Source organism: Muscardinus avellanarius (assembly GCF_963383645.1).
Source record: "Muscardinus avellanarius genome assembly, chromosome: 9".
NCBI lineage: Eukaryota > Metazoa > Chordata > Mammalia > Rodentia > Gliridae > Muscardinus > Muscardinus avellanarius.
In genome coordinates this window covers 47,827,368-47,851,274 of record NC_137795.1, presented here as the reverse complement: position 1 = coordinate 47,851,274, position 23,907 = coordinate 47,827,368, and the positions used below count along the sequence as shown (strand labels likewise).

At 38.4% G+C, this 23,907-nt stretch overlaps 1 protein-coding gene across 1 annotated transcript in view; it reads right to left on the bottom strand.

The window, feature by feature from the left end:
* Positions 1 to 23,907, bottom strand: part of RELN (reelin) — a gene marked incomplete at both ends in the record, with an annotated part of 510,757 nt that overhangs the window by 242,857 nt on the left and 243,993 nt on the right. Inside the window, one exon of the mRNA XM_080701477.1 lies at positions 18,187 to 18,238. Coding sequence (XP_080557603.1) covers positions 18,187 to 18,238 — 52 coding nt within the window. The remainder of the gene's footprint in view (positions 1 to 18,186; positions 18,239 to 23,907) is intronic.

Sequence of the window (23,907 nt, the reverse complement as noted above, 5' to 3'; positions counted from 1 at the left end):
AAACCAAATAAAGATAGCTCAAGGAAACTATATCATTATATATATATCACTATATATAGGCCTATATCATTGATGAACTTAGACACAAAACTGCTAAACAAAATACTAGCAACATGCATTTAAAACCATGTCAAGAAAATCTTGTAGGGTTCATCCCAGGCTGGTTCAACATATGGAAAACAATCCATGTAATTCATCACATAAACAGAACCAAAGACAAAACTTACATGATTATTTCAATAGATGCTGAAAAAGCATTCAACAAAATCGAACACCAAATATGCTAAAAGCACTGCAGAGAACTGGAATAGAAGGAAAATACTTCAACATCATAAAGGCAATATACAAGCTGGGCATGGTGGCACACGATTGTAATCCCAGCATTTGGGAGGCTGAGACCAGAGGATCGTGGTTTGTGGACAGCCTTAGCTACTTAGTGAGGCTCTCCACAACTTAGTGAGAACCTACTTCAAAATAAAGAGTAAAAAATAGGGGTGAGGGTATAGCTTGGGGGTAGAATGCCTCCGGGTTCCAGCCCAAGACCTACTAAATAAATAAATAAAGGCAATATACAATACACCCATGGCTAACATCATATTAAAAAAGGAAAAACTGTAAGAATTTTCTTTCAAAACAGGAACAAAGATGTCCGTTATCAACACTTTTTTTCAATATAGCACTTGAGACTCTAGCCAGAGCAATAAGGCAAGAGAAGAAAACCAATGGAGTTTCTTTGAAAAACTAAATAAATAATTAAAACTATCTCTATTTGCAGATGACATGATACTATACTTAGAAGACTCAAGAAACTCAAAGAACAAGCTTATAGAATTGATCAACAAATTCAGCAAAGTATCTGGATAAAAAAAATCAATCTTAAAAGATTAGAAGCTATCTTGTATGCCAACCATAAATCCACTGAAAAAGAAATCCATAAGACATTTCCACTCAGGTTATTCCACAGAAAAACATTTAGGAATAAACCTAACCAAGGAGGTAAAAGACCTCTACAAAAAATTATAAAATATTAAACACAGAAATCAAAGAAGACCTTAGGAGATGGAAAGTTCTTGGATAGGCAGAATAAATATAATCAAAATGGCCATTATTGCCAGGCATGGTGGCGCACGCTTGTAATCCCCATGCTTGGGAGGCAGAGACAGGAGGATTGCGCAGGTTCAAAGCCAGCCGTGCAGGCTTAAGAGACCCTGTTTCCAAATAAAAATATAAAAAATAGGTCTGGGAGCATAGCCCTGAGGTAAAAGTGCTTCCAGAAACCCCAGTACAACACACACACAAAAAAAAATGACCATTATTCCCAGATCCAACACTATACCCATTAAATTACCAAGATCATTACTCAAAGACAGAAAAATCAATCCTTAAATTCATTTGGAAAAACAAAAATCCTAGAATAGCCAAACTAGTTTTCAGCAACAAGAACCATACAGGAGGCATCATAATACCTGACTTTAAAGTACTCTACAAAGTCATAGTAATAAAAAAGTATGGTATTGGCACAAAAAAGACACATAGACCAATGGAGCAGAATAGAAGACTCAAAAAAAATTTGTACACTTACATTCAATTGATTTTTTTTTTTTTTGCAGTACTGGGGATGGAAACCAGTGGCATTCTACCTCTGAATTATACCCCCAGCTCTATTTTTTATTCTTTATTTTGAAATAGGGTATCAGTGAGTTGCAAAGGGCCTTGCTAAGTAACTGAGGCTGGCTGCCAACCATGATCCTTCTGTCTCAGACTCCCAAATGCTGGGATTATAAGCATGGGCCACAACACCCAGCTTATATTCAGTTGATTTTTGACAAAAGGGCCGAAAACATACACTGGAAAAAAGATAGCCTCTTCAACAAATGGTATTGGCAAAACTGGTTAATCATACGCAGAAAAATGTAAATAAACCCTACTTTATCATCCTGCACAAGAGTCAACTCAAGATGAATCAAAGATATGGAAATCAGACCAAAGATCTCGAAGCTCCTTAGAGAGTGCATAGGTCCAACACTTCAACACATAGGCATAGGTAAAAACTTTTTCAACAAGACCCAAAGGCACAAAAATTAAAAGGAGGATCAATATGTGGGATTGCATTAAACTGAAGAGCTTTTGTACAGAAAAGAAGTTATCAAGAACCTCAACAGAGAGCTGACAGAATGGGAGAAAATTTTTTACCAACTATTCCTCTGATAGAGGATTAATATCTAAAATATACAGAGAACTCAAGAAACTCACTGCTAAGAAAACAAATAATCCAGTCAAAATAGGCAAGTGAACTAAATAGACACTTCACAAAAGAAGAAATTCAAACAGCCAATAAACGCATAAAAAATGCTCAACATCATTGGCAATCGGAGAGATGCAAATCAAAACTACCCCAAGATTTCACCTAACTCCAGTTAGAATGGCAATCATTCAAAACACAAACAACAACAAATGCTAGCGAGGATGCGGAGAAGTGGGAACTCTAATACATTGTTGGTAGGATTGCAAATTAGTGCAACCACTTTGGAAAACTGTATGGAGGATCCTCAGAAGAATGGTAATGAACTTACCAACTTACCATATGATCCAGCAATACCACTTCTGGGTATCTACCCAAAAAAATGAAAACCAAACTACCAAACTAATGCATATATATCTATGTTCAGAGCCTCACAATTCACAATTGCCAAACTATGGAACCAGCCAAGATGTCTATCAACAGATGAATGGATTATAAAATGATGGGATATGTATACGATGGAATTGTACTCGGCAATAAAGAAGAACAAATTTATGTCATTTGTGGGGAGATGGGTGAAACTGGAGAACATTATGCTAAGTGGGATTAGTCACAAAAAGTAAAATAGCAGATGCTCTCCCTAATATATGAAAGCTAGGGAGAAAAAGAGTCATAGGAGGAACTCTAGATGAAGAAGGGGAAATAATAGATGAGCAAATAAGGTGGCCTAACTTAGGGGGATGAGAGGAAGAAAGAGGAAAATTCCCTAATGTACATGATGTATATTCACAAACATATCAATGTCAATCACTAAGCCAAACATGAGAAGGAGGGAGCAGGGAGGGAATGGGGTGGGAATTGTGGAAGGGCTAAATATGTGATGTGTGCATGTAGGCCTCTACCATCATGTACCCCATTAGATATATGACTACAATGTACCAATAAAAAAATTAAGAAGAAAGAAATAGGTACTGAGAGCTAAGTACCTTCACTGTCTGCCAGGCACCATTCTAGGTACTGGAGATGCAGATATCAATTAAAAAAAAAAGAAAGAAAGAAAGAAAGAAAGCCGGGCGTTGTGGCACATGCTTGTAATCCCAGCATTTGGGAGGCTGAGACGGGAGGATTGTGGTTTGAGGACAGCCTCAGCTACTACTTAGTGAGGCCTTTTGGAACTCAGTGAGACCCTGTTTCAAAATATAGAATAAAAGCCGGGCGTGGTGGCGCACACTTGTAATCCCAGCGCTTGGGAGGCAGAGACAGGAGGATAGCGCAGGTTTGGAGCCAGCCTCGCTGGCTTAAGAGACCCTGTTTCCAAATAAAAAATTATAAAATAGGTCTGGGAGTGTAGCCCGGAGGTAGAAGGGCTTCCAGGAACCCCAGTACCACCAAAAAAAAAAAAAAAAAGAATAAAAAAAATAGGGCTGGTTGTATAGTTTGGAGGTAGAATGCCTCTGGGTTCCACCCCTAGTACCGCAAAAAAAAAAAAAAAAAAAAAAAAAAAAAAAAAAAAAATTAGCAAGGACAGACCCTCAGAACAGCCCTTCCCACTTCAGAGATAAAACACAAGGCCTTGTGGCAACGTGAAACGTGATAGCAGAATACAGGGCGCCACGTGGCCTGGTCCTCCTGCTGGGTTCCCTGTTACACAGTTCAGGCCTCTGCTTGATGGTTATACTCTCAGAGGGTGTACCCTGGCCACTTTTAATAAAATGCTCTCCCTAGCACTCGCTGACTTCTGCTTTATTTTTTCCACTGCACTTATTAATCTCTGGCATATTCATGTATTTGATAGCTGTCAGCTCTGCCAGAGCAAAGATTTTGTTTTGCAAATTCTAACTTCAAGTGCCTTAGACACTGCTCACACTGAAGAGGAGTTCAATGAACACTTGTTAAATGAAACAGATCTTTAGTCAGTTAAACCCGAGGACAGGAGTCTTTTGGAAATACATGAACAGCACTGTTGTTACATTGGCTCCTTTGTGGCCCCCTTTCCTGCAGGGGAGAGATATGCTGTGATGTATAGCCTCTGCCAACTCGCATGGAGACTGACACTCTTCTCAGGGAGCAGCACACTGGCTTCTCTCAAGCTGATGCTGAGGATTGTCTGGGTCATAACATCACATGTTTTTCTGATGCTGTGTTTCTTTTTCTGATCTTTCTCTGGTGATGATGAAATAAACTATAAATATAAATGAACTATAGTTGGCTTAATAAATATATGGCAACTACTATCATATTTCTTGTGTAAGCTGCCTTAACTAAAACAGATAACATGATAATCATGTTTCCAACAATATATTCCTCATCAACTTATGATAGGTTCATTCTTGTCACCCTGTTCTAAGACAGGACCACAGTGAGAAGACATTTTTGAGCTCATGAAGATGAACAAGTTGCCGAGGTGTAGACAGGCTCTACCCATCCATATACAATGTTATGTGAAGTTCAGTTGGCAGAAATTCCCCCATCCACCACTTCTTTCATCTCCCCATTTATACCAACAGTCAAAGTTACTTATCAATATATATGAGTAATAATTTCTCATGCTGTATAATATTCTGAATGCAAAAATATCTATGGCTTCAAATACCTGCATCAAATACGAAGTATTATTTTACATTAATATCATGACTTATCAGGAATCAGAATACTAAGTACAACAGCATATAGAAATTTACATGGCCCTTTTTATGACTATGGAGACAGACAAAAGCAATAAAATGTTAAATAAAGGGAGGATGTTTGGATGCAAGTGGAATTTGAAAGGGAAAATTGAGGCCTTTTGCAGGACAGCGTGAAGAGTAAGAAAGTGACAATAAATTTATTAGCAGAATTTAAACATATATGTATCAATGTAACATATATAAAATGCAAGGCTCAGTTCTAACATGTTTAATGTAGATGGACTGAATTTACCACGAATCTGATTGAGCTTAAGCTTCAGGGCCTTCACATGTCTGAGCACCTTCCACGGTCTGGGAGAGGTTCTAGTAAAGTGTTTTGCATAGCCATGTTTTGTAGTCCTTGCAGTTGGTTTTGATGCTGTTTCCATTCTGAACACTCCTCCTCAGGTCTCCACCACATCAAGGGGTGTTAAAAAAGACCTGGCTACTTTGGGGATTAGCTAAGGAAAGGCTGAGTTGAAGATACACTTATTTGGGGTTGGTATGACATCGTCCAGTAGCCAATGCCATTTTAGAGTGCAGTTATTCTCAGGAAAGAGGTACCAGGAAGTCCTACCACCCACTGTGCTGACGCACCAGCATCATGACTCAAAGACAATGACACACTGTGTAATGAGTGACGTCAATCCAAAGAATAGTTCAGATTAGTCACTGCACAAGGAAAGTTAAAATGCCTTGAATTCTAAATGAGAGATTGTTTCCAGTTTGATAATGATTCCAAAAATCTAAATGACATATGAATAAGGGGTTGGGATGATAAAATATTAAACACATAAAGAAACAAACTCTGAATCACAAGCTAGAGGCAGAACTATCTTTTTTCTCTACTAGAAATATTACAAAGTTGTTTTCATATGAAGAAAACAGCTTAAGAGTATGCAGCTGAAAGACTATAAGAAAAAATGTACTGTAGGGAATTTTAGGCATTGACAAAGATGTTTTACTTCCTTATTGTTTGATATGTGTAGTACTGAGAGCTTCTGACACTTCATACTTTGTTGTGACTTCTTTTCTTTTCCTAAATAAATACTCATATTTGCAACTAATTTTGATTGTGTAGTTTGTATATTTTTTCCTTAGTGCAACCCTAACCCCTATCGACATTGTAAATGCTGCAAAGGTGAATCTGTAAAACCTAAACCCACCCTGGGCATGGATTTCATGCATGTCTTAAATCAAAAGTCCCAGAGCAAAGAAATCCATACTACAAACTTCATTTTCTACTTTGCTTATCATAGCACCATAAATCGAAATTATTTGTCAACATATGTGAGTAATAAAGACAACAATAAATAAGAAAACAATAAACAAACAATAACAAAACACATACTTTAAAGAGCTAGAGTAAGTCACTCTACAATGTATATATACTTTATTTTTAATTTTTTTTATAGTACTGGGGATTAAACCCAGGGGCATTTTACCTCTGAGCTACACCCTCATCCCTATTTTTTATTTTTTATTTTGAAACATGGTCTCACTAAGTTGCAGAGGGCCTCACTAAGTAGCTGAGGCTGGCCACAAGCCTGCGATCTTCAGCTGCCCAAGTACTGGGATTACAAGCATGCACCACCACATGCCCATCTGTATATATACATGTACACAACATGTATATATGTTGTACATAAAATGCATACTATTTTATCTATCGATTTAAAATAAATATTTTTAGAGATTGAAAAGAAAAATAATTTATGAACTTTAAAATTATTTTCTATTACTCAAGGTGGGATTGGCACAATTAAAAAATTCCTATAAAGAAATGAATCCTGTTACATTGGAGTTAGGATTGATAAAAGGATTTGTGTGTGTGTAGTACTAGAGATGGAGTCCAGGGGAATTTTACCTTTTAGCTACACTCTTAGCCCTTTTTTTTTTATTTTGAAACAGAGTTTTCATAAGTTACTGTGCACTGGCCTAAAATCTGTGATCCTCCTATCTCAGCCTTGTATCAACGCCAGGCTGATAAAATAATTTTAAAGCAATTGTTTACACAAGAAACATACCATTCACTTTTGGGCTGAATTTGGAGGTGAAACTGAATAAAACCTACGCTGACACTCATGAACCCCTCTATAACTACATATTTTGGGGTTCAACAAAAACTGGAGAAATGCTATAGCTCCCCAGGCTTCTCACTGGAATGCTGCTATGCCTTGCTGGCTGGGAGAATGCTACAGAGTTATCAGCATTTATACTCTTAAGAGTACACAAACACAAACAACTAGCAATTATGTGCTACTCAAATGAAGCCCATCTACCTGGGTGTGGTGGTGCACACTTGTAATCCCAGTACCTGGGAGGCTAAGACAGGAGAATCACAGGTTCGAGGACAGCCTCAAATCCTTAATGAGACCCTTCACAACTCAGTGAGAACTTGTTTCAAAAATTAAGAATAAAAAATAGGGCTGTGAGTGTTGCTTGGAGATATAATGTCTCTGGGTTCAACCCTCAATTTCCTCCCCTGCAAAAATGAAGCCTTTCTGTCTGTGTGTGTGGGGGGGATTTACTTGGGGTGGAACCCAGAGACCTTCTACCTCTGGGCTATCTTCATAGCCCTACTTTAGTTTTTATTTTGAAACAAGGTCTCACAAGTTGCTCAGGCTGGCCACAAACCTGTGATCCTTCTGTCTTGGTCTCCCAAGTACTGGGATTATAGGCGTGCATTACCACGCCTACTCATTGTGTTCTAGCCTACTTAACATAATGTGTAGTTATGGAGGGGACTGGGAATACCTCCTAGAATCAGGAAGGTTCTAAAATTCACAAACTTCTTTCTTTCTTCTAATCTCTTTTAGGTGGCTTAAAAATAGTAACTTCTAGCCGGGCGTGGTGGTGCACGCTTGTAATCCCCCCGCTCGGGAGGCGGAGACAGGAGGATTGCGCAGGTTTGAAGCCAGCCGCACTGGCTTAAGAGACCCTGTTTCCAAATAAAAATATAAAATAAGTCTGGGAGTGTAGCCTGAAGGTAGAAGGGTTTCCAGGAACCCCAGTACCACCAAAAAAAAAAAAAAAAAGTAACTTCTAAAGAAAATCAAAGAGTTACTTCCTTCCTTGAAATAATAGCCATACAAGTCCATAATTGCTTGAGGTTAGATGAATTTCAGAATTCAAGTAACCTAATCAATTTATAGACTTTGGAAAGGTAATATGGTGTGTATGCCACTTACCATGCAGCATTTGCAGCCAAGCCCAAGGCCATACTCCCTGATGGAACACAATGATACTTCTGTGGTGAAATGCATGAGGTTTCACATCAAGAGTAGAAATAAAGATTAGAAGGAGGCTTAAATCATTTGAGGTCAGGTCTTGCTGTCAGATGGATTCTGGTCATATCAGGCTTTGCTGCCACATTAAAAAAATAAATGGCTTGTGATGTTTCTGAGTTTTTATGTTTTATTTTTGTAATATGGAATTACAGATTAGGGATTGTGAGCCTGTACCATCAAGAGCCTCCTCTATTTCTTTTTCCTTTTATAGTAGAAAGATAAATCATTTTGTATTTAGTTTCTTAAGGCCTGGGGGTTTTGTTTTGTTATGCCCTTTCTCACTAATCCCAGGACTTTCCAAAGTAAATCAGAGCAGAACACAATAGAAGGAGTTATTGTTCTCTTGGGGATTGGTAGCGGTTGTTGGGAGCAGCCTCTTTCCCCAAATTCCTGCCTTAATAACAATATGCCTTTTCAAATGTAGCATGGTACACCCAAGGAGGCAAGACCTGAGCTCCTGGAATTGATAGATGGGGAAGAATGTGCCAGAAATCATGCATCTAGGTAGCACAGCGGGGCCCATAAATACTGCAGGCTCAAGGAGCGTGTGGACAGAAGCCTGTGGAGGATTCCTGTAGTACAAGTGCTGCTGTTGCCATTCCTCAATCTCGGTCCTCAGAGACCGGCCCGATTCTAGGAGCTGCATGCAAACAACAGCATTTGATGCAGAAACATCATAAAGTTTATGGAACGGCGCAGTCTGACTGCTTAGAACTCCTTGCCATGGCTGCAGCAAATCTTAGCAGGATCAACCCGCCCTTTCATCTTTTCAAGATAGATAAATGGGGGACAGCACCACTAACTCAAGGTTGCAGTGAGAGGAAAGAAAGAGATGAATAGTGAACTTTGGGGGAGGCTTTTAAAAGGCCAAGCACTGTCACTCCCAGGAGGTTTTACATATTACTCTAAGCTAAGGCACTCCAGAAAGAGGCTTGCCTTGTTCTACCTTGAAATGTGAAAATCAGCATGAAGATATGGGGAGAATAAGCAGTTCTGACAATTATCTATCTCTTTTTCACTGAGTGATTTTCGAGACGAGTACTAGTCACTAGGGAGAAAGTACTCTCGCTGTACCTCGAAGCATCAAAGTGCACAGTAAACGGTCAATTTGCCACCTTGATACCCTTCAGAGGACTCTGCCCCAGTCAACACCATGGCTATCCAGATGATCCACTCTTTGATAGTGCTTCAAATATCTGCTTAAATATTTCACTGCAGGCAGCTGTGCACACTTAATTCCTCCTAAAATAATAATGTAGAACAATGATTATATTACTCGGATTTTGGTTCCCTTCTTTACTGAATTTGCCAGAAAAATCCTAAGAGCATTAGCTCACCTGGCCTATGGTACCAAACTAATTCACTGTGTATAGAGCAATGTCTTGACAATATAGCAAGTCTAGAAATACTAAGAAATGGTACCTCAAGTATGACTCCCAGTTTTAAGCATATGATGCTACCATTCCCAGGACAGCTCATTGAATGCTTTTTGGTTTGTTTAATTCCTCTCCTACTATACAAAATTTATGCTGTATAAGATTTTATGTATCCACTCACTGTTTAATAATGCGACATATCTACACAAATTTCCATTAATTCATAAACTACAATATAAAGTATAAAATGTAATTAGGTTTGTTTTCTAGAAGTGATCTAGCTTCTTGGCTGACACTGATCAAAGCAAATTGTTTTTATTACTCCTATTATCTTACTGTGCATCAGTTATCTATAGAGTACAGAGTTAAGTCAAAAGGGGGATCTACCTGAAAAGATGGAATTTGCTCCTAAGTAGGTTATTTTACCAATTCTCAAATCATGGGTAAAACAAATACATAAGGAATGATTACAAAAGGGAAGCTGGTTTTGGCAGAGCCACGGCCTCCCTCCATTCAGGGCGGCACACACTAAGCTGTTGTCCCCCGTGTCTGACGGTGTGGGTGCATTCTAACATACAGGGCAGCTTCTGGCTCTCACGCATTGAGGCTGGGTCTGCCTGTGCTGTGCCTGCACAAGGAGGTGGCAGCTTATCCCTTGGTAAATTCAGGGGCTTTGGCCAACGGAGTAGCAGTTTGATTCATGGGTAAAAAGCTGGGTAGGGGAGAGAAAAAAAAAAAAAAAGGTTACTGTGTTAGATGATGCTTTGTGGCAGCCCAAGCAGGAAGTGTCCTGGGGCTTTTCCATCCCAAATGACACGAATGGAAATCGTGACTGAAAGGAGCCCACAGATATTACTTTAATTAAGAATGGTTCCATTCCGCACGAGAGAAAATCCTTAAATTATTCTTGCATCTGTCAAGAGCAAATGAGCTCAATTTTGGTAAAATATGATGACCACAGTTGAGATAAATCATTATTTCAGTAACAGAAATGATCAGTCTAGAGCAATGAATATATCCAAAGTCTTTGGTCAGCCTAAATTATCAATTAAGCAATTATTTAAATATGGAAATCTAGAATTTATTTCTACATTTCTGTCTTGCCCACTAGAAATATCTCTGGGGAAACTTAGCATATTTGGATCAGAAGAAACAGTTTTCAAGGAAGGACTATTACATAGGAGAAACATTTCCAGTTTAGACATTTACTAAAACTGATAATTAAAGATTAAGAGAGGTCAAAAAAGTAGAATAAACACCAACAAAAGTCCTCAAAAACATTATATGCTGGCACTAAAAAATTCTTCCTTTAAACCTGAAAGGCCTCTTTCATAAAATGTAGAAAAAGCCAGGATTTGGAAGCAACTTTTCTTCACCTTCTGTTTTACATTCGTTTCCTTTCAAAATGAGGCTGCTACTGCAGAGTAATCACTTGTCTTGACAGACTTTGTTAATGAGCAGGCTATTGGATTTGCAAGCCCTTCTTTCTGCAGAAGCGTAACAGTGTGATTTACTGTACTCAACATTTTGTCCCGTGGTCACTTCCCTGGCTGAAACTCTCAAACCACATTAGGGGACTTCTTCCAGTTTACGGCAGATGGACAGTGACCGCAGGATATAAAATGAACAGCTGCCCTCCTCCTCTTTGTGCATCTCTCCCTCCTAGTCCCATCCCCATTCCCTCACTTTCATAGTATTGGTACTTTTTCAATACTGCTGTCACTCCTATCGCGAGTTAGAGAAGGATGAATTCTGTCTCAATGTATGGAATTTAACCGCTTCCAGGTGCTTGCTTCCCTGTAGAGAATTTTGCCAGAGCCTATGTTGGAAGAAAACACTTGGGAGAGAAATGTAAAATGTGCAGGGCTTTGCCAGCTTCCCTGCCAGGCAGTCCTCCTTCCCCCTGGGCCCACATAACCTGCCTGAATGCTAGAACCTGGCCCATGTTTTAGTAAGACTAATCTGCCTTGGGATGAGTGGTAAGGACCTCCCTCCCCCCACCAGCGCATTAGCATTCTTCTTGGTCTGACCTTGGTCCCCAGTACTTTGGATGGCCCCAGCCTTGTTCTCCTGCGGGGTGCCGTCCCCCTAATCTTCACCGTGATGGGGACTTTCTGGGATGATGCCATGCCGGCTCTTGTCAATCTCCCTCCCAAATGATAAAGTCTGACCTCTGGCCTCCTTCAAGTAAAGCATGCACTTAACCTCATAAAGCATGGGTATTAACTAATTTTGCCATTAAAATTTTCTAAACTTTTGTTTTTGATGTATGTTTTGAATTTACACCATCAGAAATTTTTGTTATTCTGATACAGATTTCCATATTTCAGAAGAGATTTTATTATTTCATAATAAATTCCCCAAGGTTTTACCAAGGAGAGTGACTTGAAATGAGAATCTAATTTGAAATAGATTTCAGTAAGTTCATGAAGGAAATAAGCAATAATTTACACTGAGATGTGGAGGGCTCAATTTCTCCTCCCCCTGAATTACCTGCTCTAAAAGAGATGAGAGTTTCTCTACTGAATCAAGTTCTGAGTAATTAAGATGTTTATGAATTAGGCTCTAGGGAAAAGAGAACTGCTTTTTTTTTTATGCTGCATGAAACATAATAACTCTCGCAAATGACACTTTATTTCTTATATCTATTTAGGAAAAAATAATGCCAGATCTCTCTTCTTTTAGATAGCAATATTCCAATGTAGCTCAGGCTACCTCTAACTTTGTAATTTTCCAGTTTTTCATTTTGCAAATACATTCATACAAACTAAGTACCTCTCATTTATCACGGTAACTCTGTGGCACACAGTATAGAAAGAGAACAATTCAGGCCTAAGAACATTTTTATAATATGTAAATATAAAGCATTTATGCTTTAACGACTTTCCTCTTTCTTGGGTTGATAAAAGCAAATTAAAACACAGAAAAAAAAAATACACACAGGAACACAAACCTGACTCCCACACAAACCCCTATAAATCTTTAGGATAAAACTAAAGAAAGAAAAAAAAAGGCCGGGCGTGGTGGCACACACTTGTAATCCCTGCGCTTGGGAGGCTGAGATAGGAGGATTGCACATGTTCGAAGCCAGCCTCAGTTACTTAGTGAGGCTCTCAGCAACTTAGACCCTGTTTCCAAATAAAATATATTAAAAAATTAGGTCTGGGATTATAGCCCAGAGGTAGAAAGCCTCTGGGTTCCATCCCATTATCATCAAAAAAAGAGGTGCTAATTCTATAAATTATGAACAAATAATAGACTCTAGTTAGTTCAGTAATTCCATACTAATGAAAATCTGGGTATATATTTCTGCCAATTTGATTTGCTTAATGTATAATTTATTGGTGGTTCTTAGCTTCTTTCTGGATCATCCTTTTCAGTGACAGAGGTCCTCAGGTCACCTCTCCCAGCCCACTTTTGGCTTGAAAGGTCAGAACCACAACAACTTAGCACTTGGCTACAGTTATGATGTTACTGTAACAGTCACTTGTCACTCTGACAACAGATATTTGTGGGCATGTACTTAGTGTAAGTCCTTGGGTTAGGAGCTGAGGATATTATGATATGCAAGACATATCTGCCTTTCAAGACACACTATTTGTTCTTCATAGTGACTGTTTTCAAGTGCTTTACCTTTAATCTTCATTTGGAAAAATTAATCCTATGATTGTGAAGAAAGAGCTGGGCAAAATCGGGTAAGCACATCGTTTGGTCAATGTTTGTAGTGACTCAGTGCAGATTTATTTCAAGAAAGTAACAAGTCTGCTCTTAAATTCAATATTGCTAATAATGAGTAAGAATTCGTTTCATTATATTTTCTTATTGTGCATGAGAGAAAGAGTTCCTTTTGTAGACCTCTATCAAATAGGCTAGACAAATAACAATTACATAGCTTAAACAAATTAAATGAGATAAGATTCCCAATGATCCCCCTATTAAATAAGTTAAAACTCCCAGTTGATATAGGTTAGTTCCTCAGATAGACTCGATTTAATCTGACATTGCTCACAGCTGCCCAGGCCTGTCCTGGTCTAGGAGGGATCTCTTGTTTCCCTCGTGTACCCTGCTTCTGTTCACTTCATCTCCTCACCTGGAAAACCTTTCTTTTCAAGTGTTCGGGTTATTGGCTACCAGGGGTACCCCTGGCCGAGAAGGCTCCCTGCAGGTCCTAACGGAGCCCTTAAACCCTAAGACTGGTACATAGCCCATCCATTTATAACCATTTGACATTGTTCTGAGAGTTCATGCTCTGAATATATTCGGTGCCTTCTACTACACTGCTATGTGCTCTAAAACTATCTTTATTCCTCCTCTCTCTCCCTCTTTCTCTTTTTTGGGGGGTGGGTCTTAACATAGTTAAAGTTAACTCAAGACAAGCTGAATGTTTAGTAAAATTCTGTTAAATTAATGACAGCGATAAAGCCCTAACTACATTTCCCCTGGACCCAGACCCTGCCTAGAAAGACAGAGTGTGGAGGCATCAGGAAGATAATGGTTTGCAAGAGCATCCGCTCAAATTTTTCTTCCTATCCCAGAGGAAATCTAAAGGAAATGGGTAAATGCTCCTAAGGCTACAACCATAAATTCTACAAGTCGAATTGAATGAATCAAGTGAGGATTGTAGCAAATCGATGGCTCAGCATAGAAACGGATATAAGATCTTTCATTGGAATGGAAAAATGAGAAGTTCTTCTAGGAATATTTTAGGACACTTTCGAAATGATTTAGCTATTGATAATCTGATAAATTTCAGCTTGCAAAACTGGGTTTTCAGGATGCTCTAACTTTAAAATTAATTTAGTTAGGATACTGTATATGTTTGCTTAAGTGTGTCTATGTATATACACAGAAGCATAATACACACATGTAATATTTACACATATGAAATATGTATATACTCTATATATTTTGTATGTATATGTGTATATATATATATATATATATATATATATATATATATTAGAATTGGGACAACACAGCTGCTAAACATTGGCAAAATTAAATTCATTTGAGACATCCCTAAATAATTTTAGAAATTTCTAAGTACATGTATCAGAGGTAGTTGAGATTCTTTCTGATAATATCTGTCACATAATTGAAAATGTTTACAAAGCAACATCTAACACAATGTCTCCAACTGTGGTTATATATGCCTAATCACAAACATGATTCATCAATGTTCATAATTATTGAAGCCATAAATAATCATAGAATCCCCTAGAAAATTATCTACATAATTTCTAAATGATTGTGCTCTACAGTGAACACTTAATGCCCTAAAGGGATTTCTAAGAAATTACACTAAAACTAACTGACCATATTGAATCATATTAGTAGCATTAATTTACAGAATTCCAAAATATGCAAAGCACTGTAAATGTTGAACTGCCAACATCTATTTTTATAATACATTCAATATAACTTTTGAACTGAGCATAAATGAAAATGTTACCAAACAGTGGTTGCTATTTTGGTGCTTGGTTACTATGGGCTTGTAAGGCCATATGAATACACACATTTATAACTTCTCTAGAATGTGGTGTGCATGCTCCAGTCTAGCTCGCATACCATCCATGTAATCAGAGTGATGCCCTTTCTTCCAACATATAAATGAATGACAGTGATACAGAAACCATTTCTGGAGAGCTCTGCCCATAATACTATTTCTTTCTTTCTTTTTTTTGGGGGGGTGGTACTGGGGGTGGAACCCAGGGGCTTTTTCTACCTCCGGGCTATACTTCCAGACCTATTTTATACTTTATTTGGAAACAGGGTCTCAATAAGTTGCTGAGAGCCTCACTAAGTAGTTGAGGCTGGCTTTGAACCTGTGCGATCCTCCTTTCTCATCCTCCCAAGCACAGGGATTACAAGTGTGCGCCACCACGCCCAGCCCACAATACTATTTCTATCCGCCATATAACATCATACAGAATACAAACCATGGTTCACTATCTCATTGTTTCTCTGCCGCCTTAACTCTCCTTGGCACCCAAGAATTATTAGTCTCAAATGTAGCAAGTACATTTCTTGATAAAATTTCTAAATAAAAAATATTTCTGTTTTATTTTAAATGGCAATAAAATTTCACTTTAAATTCTCAAACTGTCACCCCTGAAATATTTTAAAATATATCATTAGAGCCGGGCGTGGTGGCGCACGCTTGTAATCCCAGCATTCGGGAGGCTGAGACCCGAGGATCGTGGTTCGCGGACAGCCTCACTTAGTGAGGCCCTCTGCAACTCAGTGAGACTCGGTTTCAAAATAAAGAATAAAAAATAGGGCAGGGGGTGTAGCTCAGAGGTCGAATACCCCTGGGTTCCATCCCCAGACGCACACACAAAAAATTAAAATATATCATTAGATAATAAACTTGGGATTTCTCACTCTCTCCCCATCCGGCTTTCCCTTCTGTTATCTACCTACTACCTACCTCCCTTCCTACTTGCCTGCCTCTTCCTAACTCATCAGTTTTGTTAATCTCGTCTTCAAACTCAGTATTCAAATCCATGCTTTAAATGATGCAAGCTGCACTGCTGGGTTGCAGCTCTCTGGCTTGTGGGGAAATCTAGAGTTCTTATTAAGACATATGTTTGGGTCTAGTCTCAAGACCTTAACATAGTGCTTTTCTGAGTCTCAAGTACTAAACCCTGAATTTTCTAATTAACTCGACTTCAGGTCCTTTTTCATCCTGTAATTGATACTGTAATTGGTGTGACTGAAAGGTAAGAAAATAGGGAATCTATGCCAGACTAACAATATATTCTTTAACAGTCACAAAAATAGGCCTTTAACTAGGCCAAATAATAATTTAATTGTTGCTGAATTTTTCTTTCCTTGAAAATAGTATAAATTCTATTTATACTAGATTGTATAAATTGTATAAATTGAAATTGTGAGATACACAGTTTAAAATAAATTCTTTTGCAATCTTTCATTGTCTAAACATAATGTCTGAAATTAATGTTTATTGTCTAATAAAAGTAAGAAAAAGTACTAAGAATACAAAGAAATTATAGTCATCATTCAGCTTACTTTACCTATTAATAGCATAATGAATCTAAACACATTTGTTCTGGTTAAGAATCTTGAGATTATCTGTCATGCTATAGTTTTAAAAATTTATTTTTGTTACATCACAATGTAAAAATTAAATTTTCTTTCTTTCTGGTTATTAAAGCATTGCATGTTCATTATAGTAAATTTAGTATATATATTGCTACTAAATCAAGACCTTTTTCTTTTTACTCTATTTTGCCAACTTAGTGATTGAACCCAGGGTCTTGAGCATGGTGGGGAAACTTCCCCACAAAAAAGCTAAATTATTTTTGTTTTGCCAACATTTCTTATGACCACAAATGGAATTTTGAGTTGTCCGTCAATTGTTAAAAGTAATACTACTGATGTGAGAAGAAGAAAGCCCAGACTTTAGCCAGGCAGCTTCACATAATAACTACCCAAGCTACAACCAGGAATACAGATGACTACAGGGCTGGGAGAAAATTGCTCTGAACCACGATTAACCACAGTGGATTCTGAGCTGGGGAAAGTTGTCTTGTAATTTGGAATAGAAGGCTACTGAGTAAAACATCCTTTTGCTAATGGTGGATCTTCAAAGATACAAGGGTGGCAGTGGTAGAGACTGGAGAACACCATCTCAGAGCATGCCTGCAAGGCACTAGCAATTCTCACAATAAAGAGAGGGATCAGTGAAGCTGGGCCCCATCTAGAAGACAGGATCTTTCTTCCCCAAGAACATTCTCTTTGGAAATTTGTATTTTACTGTATGTGCATATATGCCCCTACCTTTGAAAATTAAAATTGGACAGAATAGAATAGACAGTAAAACTGCAAATACGTGATCAAAAGGCATCTTATTCTTATTCTACCAAATGCTTAGGGTAGAAACCTTCAGTTTGCATATGAAAGCACTTAAATGAAATATATCCAGCTACCGTCATTTTTTTATTTAAGTCAAAATTAAACAGATACTATGTCAAGTGTGCAGCCTTCATTGCTTTCTTTCAGCTACCAATAATTATCTCTTTTACAACCAGTTGATATGAGTTCAGGAAACTGAACATTTCAATCTTTAATCTAAGTAAACTATAACTACTAAGTAATTCTCCTGTAATAGAATACATAGCCAAAATCATATACAAATCATTTTAAGATGTTTTGAATATTCACATTTTTAATAGCACTCACTATTGGAGATAAGTGGGAACAGAATATAATATCTAAAATATTTAATTTGCCGGGCGTGGTGGCGTACGCTTGTAATCCCCACGCTTGGGAGGCAGAGACAGGAGGATCGCGCAGGTTCGAAGGCAGCCGCGCGCGCTGGCTTAGGAGACCCTGTTTCCAAATATAAAATGTAAAAAGAGGTCTGGGAGTGTAGCCCGGAGGTAGAAGGGCTTCCAGGAACCCCAGTACCACCAAAAAAAATAAAAAAATAAATAAAATAAAATATTTAATTTTACTTTTTAAATATTTGAAACTATTTACTGCAAACTTAAGGCTTACTATTCTATAAATCCAAAAGGATTTGGGAGTACAGCTCTGACTGTACGCTATCTCTAAATTATATCGTTGTAATTGCTAGAAACACTTACCAATTGAGAACTGCAGGACAGAAGCTGTTGTTGTATTTAGGCCTGTGGTAGTCTAGGAAGAAGAAAAATACACAACACTAAGACAAGATAAAACAGAAAACAAAGCCCAGCGTGGTGGCGCACACTTGTAATCCCAGTATCTGGGAGGCTGAGACAGGAGGATAGTGGTTCCTGGACAGCCTCAGCTACTTAGTGAGGCCCTTTGGAACTCAGTGAGACCCTGTTTCAAAATAAAAAAATAAAAAAAATAGAGCTGTGGGGTGTAGCTCAGAGGTAGGATGTTCCTGGGTTCTATCTCCAGTACTGTGTGTGTGTGTGTGTGTGTGTGTGTGAGAGACAGAGACAGAGAGAGACAGAGACAGAGAGACAGAGACAGACAGAGACAGAGAGAGAGAGAAAGAGAGACAGAGAGACAGAAAAAGTTGTTGGGGATCATTGAACAGGGGCATTCTACCTCTGAGCTATACCCCTGGCCCTACTTTATTTTTTATTTTGAAATAGGGTCCTGCTACATTGCTAAGGGCCTCACTAAATTGCTGAGACCTTTGATCCTCTTGTCTCTCCCTCCCAAGTCCTGGGATCACAGTTGTGTTCCACCATGCATGGCTTGTTCATTCATTTTTATCAATATTTCTGAACACAGTTCTATTTCTTGTCCCTCCACAGGGAACAGAATGTGAGAACCTGACCTAGACATGAATAGCAAATTTCTCAGAGTGCAATCAAGACAGATTTTAAAGCAATGTACCAGGGAAATTTGTGAGGGTGTTTACTAAAGCCCTCTCTACTCACCTGCCGCCCCCCTCCCTCCTACCATAGGCTGGGCTGGAATTCGAAGGGAATGTTATAAAAAAAAAAGCTACAAACAAAAAAATTGTGAGGCAAATTAAGAGAAAATGACTAGGATATGATTATTTTAAAAATCAGAACTACAACGGTTAAAGGGTGTGGAATTTCTTTTTCTTTTTTTTTTTTTTTGGTGGTACTGGGGTTCCTGGAAGCCCTTCTACCTCCAGGCTACACACCCAGACCTATTTTTACATTTTTATTTGGAAACAGGGTCTCCTAAGGAGGCATGTGCGGCTGGCTTTGAACCTGCGCAATCCTCCTGTCTCTGCCTCCCAAGCGTGAGGATTACAAGCATGCGCCACCACGCCCGGAAGGGTGTGGAATTTCTTAGAGGGGATGATGAGAGTGTTCTAGAATTAATCATGATAATAGTTGCATAACTTTTTGAAAAGATGCAAACCTTGAATTGTATACTTTATATTAATGAGTCATAGAACCTGTGAATTATTTTTCAACAAAACCGTGGGGAGATTTAAATTATGGACCTAAATAGGCGTCGCAAAACATTTCTGCTACATTTCTTAGTTTCAAAAGAAACTTGTAATCCCAGTACCTGGGAAGCTGAGACAGGAGGACTGCAGGTTCCCGGCCAGCCTCAGCTACTTAGTGAGATCTTGTTTCAAAATAGAGAATAAAAAATAGGGCTGGGGGTGTAACTTGGAGGTAGAATGGCCCTGGGTTCAATCCCAGCACCACAAAAGAAAAAAAGAAAAAAGAAAGAAAAAGAGAAACTTCTTAACCTATTTCTCCCCATCAAAGTGAACAATAATACATAATTTTATTTTAAAATTGTTACACATACACTTTTCCCCTTTTGGAGTAGAGAATAAGCTCAAATGGGATGAAAATTAAGGTTATAATTTTTGTTGGGTTCCCATGTCCCATGTGTTATATTCTGAGATGCTGCACCTGACTCCCATCTCTAACACTGAGAGTGTGTAACTGATTTTGCTGTGGCTGGAGCAGTAAGTTCTCTTCCTTTTGCTTTATTTATGCTTTGACATCTTTAGATCTATCCCTGTCCTTTCTGAGCCCCCATGTGACAGAGTCAACTGCTCTGCCAGAGTACCCCTGTCAAGCTGAGATACAACACATGACACAAGGCCTACACCAGGATTTGGAAAGATGACTAGGGGTTGGCCTTAAACACATGCCTTTACAATTCAAATGGAGGAAGACAGGTAATACAGAAACAAGAGGTATATTTTATACGTTATCCAGCTAGAAATGTCAGCATTAACTAATACATTTTATTTGACTTGTGTGGTACTGGAGGGTGAACCTAGAGGCATTCTACTCCTCAGATATACTCCCATCCCCTTTGTTATTTTTGTTTTGAAACAGTCTCGCTAGGTTGCTGAGAGGCTTGCTTAAATCCTGAGGCTGGCCTTGAGCCTGTAATCCTCCTGTCTCAGTCTTCCAAATACTGGTATTACCGCCACTTTATTTTAAAAACAGCAAAAATCGTTAGTATTATGGTGAAAGAAAAATTCTCTCTGCATTTAGTTTGAATCTGTCCACCATGCCCATCCCTCTGTTTTCTGTTCCCTTTTCCCCACCAGAGTTATCAGAGGAAAATGTACAATAAAATTGCTTAAAAAAAAAAAAAACTGTGTTCTTTTTTAAACTCCAGAGCTTTTAGAATAAGTTTAACTATCTGTCCTCATAGGTTTCCACTTAGATAATTTGGTCTTAAAATCCAAAGAGTCACAATACCAGGCAGAAAATTTTCTTTTAGTTTTCCATAAGCTGAATGATTTTTTTATGCAGTTGAATAGATTCCCAGATGGATTATGAAACACACCGGAATGTAGGTTCTTTAAAATAATGGCATTGTATAAATTAAAAGCACCATGGTTATTGCTACTATCAGTGCATTAAATATACAAGAGGATCTTCAATACTAATCCTGGTGGTGCAATAAATGATGCTGGTGTCACCTGTATCATCTGGTCTGCCACTGTGACCTCTGCTATTGAACTGCAAGTTGCATGAAATATTGCCAAATTTCAAATTACATGGCCTAACTGGCAGTGACCCTAGGCTTTGATTACTCATTGATTCTATGTATTTTTTCTTCCCTAGGGAAGCTCAGGACTGGTGCAATGATTGATTCTCATTTCCTAACCTTTACCTAATCACTTTACTAGTAAATTTGTCAACTATAAGAAAGAATAGGAACGACAAAGAGACAAAAGTTACAAGAAGCACTGCCTATAAAATCTATTCATCTAGATAGTTACAATTTGGTATTATAAATTATTTATTAATCTTGAGTTTCTATGTGTAATTTTAGTCTGCAAAATTATTAAGCCTTTATCACTGACATTCTGAAAACAAAAGAGCCTTTTGATAAATAATATAGCAATTATGAATGTCTGATGGGAAACTTTTTTTTCTACCAAATCTCGGTGCTCTTAAGTAATCAAAGAAATTTCAGACTATAAAAAATTAGCATGGCAACTAAATAAATCTGAAGAATTCATTGTGGGCTCAGCTTGCTCATTCTGTACTTCTTCCCTGAAAATTTTTATTTGGTTTAATTCAGTAAGTAATTTCTTCTTTTTTTTTAAAAAAGTAGGGTTTAGCTGGGGTGTAGCTCAGCTCAGAGGTAATGCTTGGTTAGCACCTATAAGGCCCTAGGTTCAATTCTCAATCCCTCAAACAAATAAAAATAAACATCAAAAGAGAGGGTAACAGTTGAGCATGGTGGCACATGCCTATAATGTTAGTATTTGGGAATCTGAGATAGGAGGATTGTAGATCTGAGTCTAGCTTCAGCAATTTAGCAAGATCCTGTTTCAAAACTGAAAATGAAAAGGGCTAGGGGTTCAGCTCAGAGGTAGAAAGCCCTGGGGTCAATTCCCAGGACCAGGAAAAAAAAAAAAAAAAAAAAGGAAAGGTAACATAACTATATAACTCTTCTTTATTTATCCTCTCTCTCCTCCCTCCCTCCCTCCTTCCCTCCCTTCCTTCCTTCCTTTTGTGTGATACTGGGGCTTGGACCCAGGGCAATTTACGTCTAAGCTATATCCCCAAACCTATTTATTTATTTATTTATTTATTTATTTATTTATTTATTTATTTATTTATTTATTCATTTATTTGTGGTACTGGGGTTCCTGAAAACCCTTCTACCTCCGGGCTACACTCCCAGACACCTATTTTTTATATTTTTTATTTGGAAACAGGGTCTCCTAAGCCAGCGCACCTGGCTTCGAACCTGTGTGATTCTTCTGTCTCCACCTCCCAAGCGTGGGGCTTACAAGCGTGCGCCACCACACCCGGCTTGGCTTATCCCTTTTATTTTGAGATAGGATCTTGATAAGTTACTGCACACTGGCCTCAAAACTATAATATTCCTGTCTTAGCCTCCCAAGTACTATGATAACAGGTATGCATCACCTGGCTATCATAACTCTTTTCACTGTAGATTCTGAGAGCACATTTTCTCTTAAAAGACTGGGTAAATTAATTCCTCTTTACCTGCATAAACCAACCAAGTGAATAAAGTCCAGTGTCACCATCTAAATTTTGGCGACTTCAAAGAGTTAGACAGAATTTATCTATAGGCACCACAGCACAGCAGTCATGGAAACCCAAAGTCCTGGAATAGCAGAGGACATCTCTGACCTTGACTTTGACTGACATGAAATGACAGCTTATCTAAATTCACAGAATAAAGATTACCAGGGTATCTCTTTGCCTTCTGAAAGAGGACCTCCATTTTTCTTCTATGACTAGTTATTCCTTTGACTCATTTCTTCTCCCCAGTTTATCTCTAATTCCAGGAATGGAGAGCTCTGAAGGCAAACACCTCATGACCTGGAACCCAAACTGCTCCCTATGTGGTAAGGAGACCTTGATGTCAGCAGGACCCTGACATCCTGAATGTCAGCATGACCAGACTTGAGATAAAGATTGGCCTGGTTCCAACTGGAGCAAGATGGCCAGCTTGCTCACAGGCTCCCCTGTGCCTGTACTCTTCCTCATAGACTCCTGTGGCTATTGTCAGCGCCTCGAAGGCAGTTCCTAGGTCACTCGACCTCTGCCCTTCATGGGTTGAATTTCTTTCCTGTTCCACTACCACTTAACCTCTGCTGTTTGCGTCCTTTTTGCACAAGTGGCCAGAACTAATCTGCTGGGACCCTCTGGAGCCAGGCCTCTGGCCGAGGACTCTGTAACACAGCTGCTATTTTTTGGCTTTTTAAAAGATGAAGGCTTAGTCTACTAAGGTTCTTTGTCTGTAGTTCTTTGCTTTACAACATTAATAAGAATAATAAGATTTATGAAAAAATAATAAGGCATACTGTTTAAAAGTGATGTTTGGAAGCTGGTATTATTTTTTTAAAAAACTGGAAGTTGAAACCCATGACATTCTTCTTTAGAGCTACACCCCTAGCCCTTTCTAATTTTATTTATTTATTTATTTATTTTTTTATTTATTGTATTGGGGATTGAACCAAGGGGCATTCTACCGCTGAGCTACATTCCCAGTCCCCCTTTTGTTGTTGTTCTTTATTTTGAAACAGGATCTCATTAAGTAGCTGAGGCTGGCCGGAAACCTGGATTGTCTTGCTCAGCCTCCCAAGTACTGGCTTCTTTTAGTTTATTTGATTTTTTTTTTTTTTTTTTTAGTTTTAAAACAGGGTCTTGCTAAATTGCTCAGAGGAACCTCCTGTCCCCGCCTCACAAGGGATTACAGGTATATGCTGCCATGATTATCTGGCAGTTGGTTATCTTTAATCAGTCCCCATGAACAACAGTTTTGACAGGATTCAGTTTTAAAATACTATGCAAATGTTTGAATTTTAGTAAACATGTTAGTTGAAAACTGAATCACTCACTTTTCATTTGATCCAGTTGCTTTCT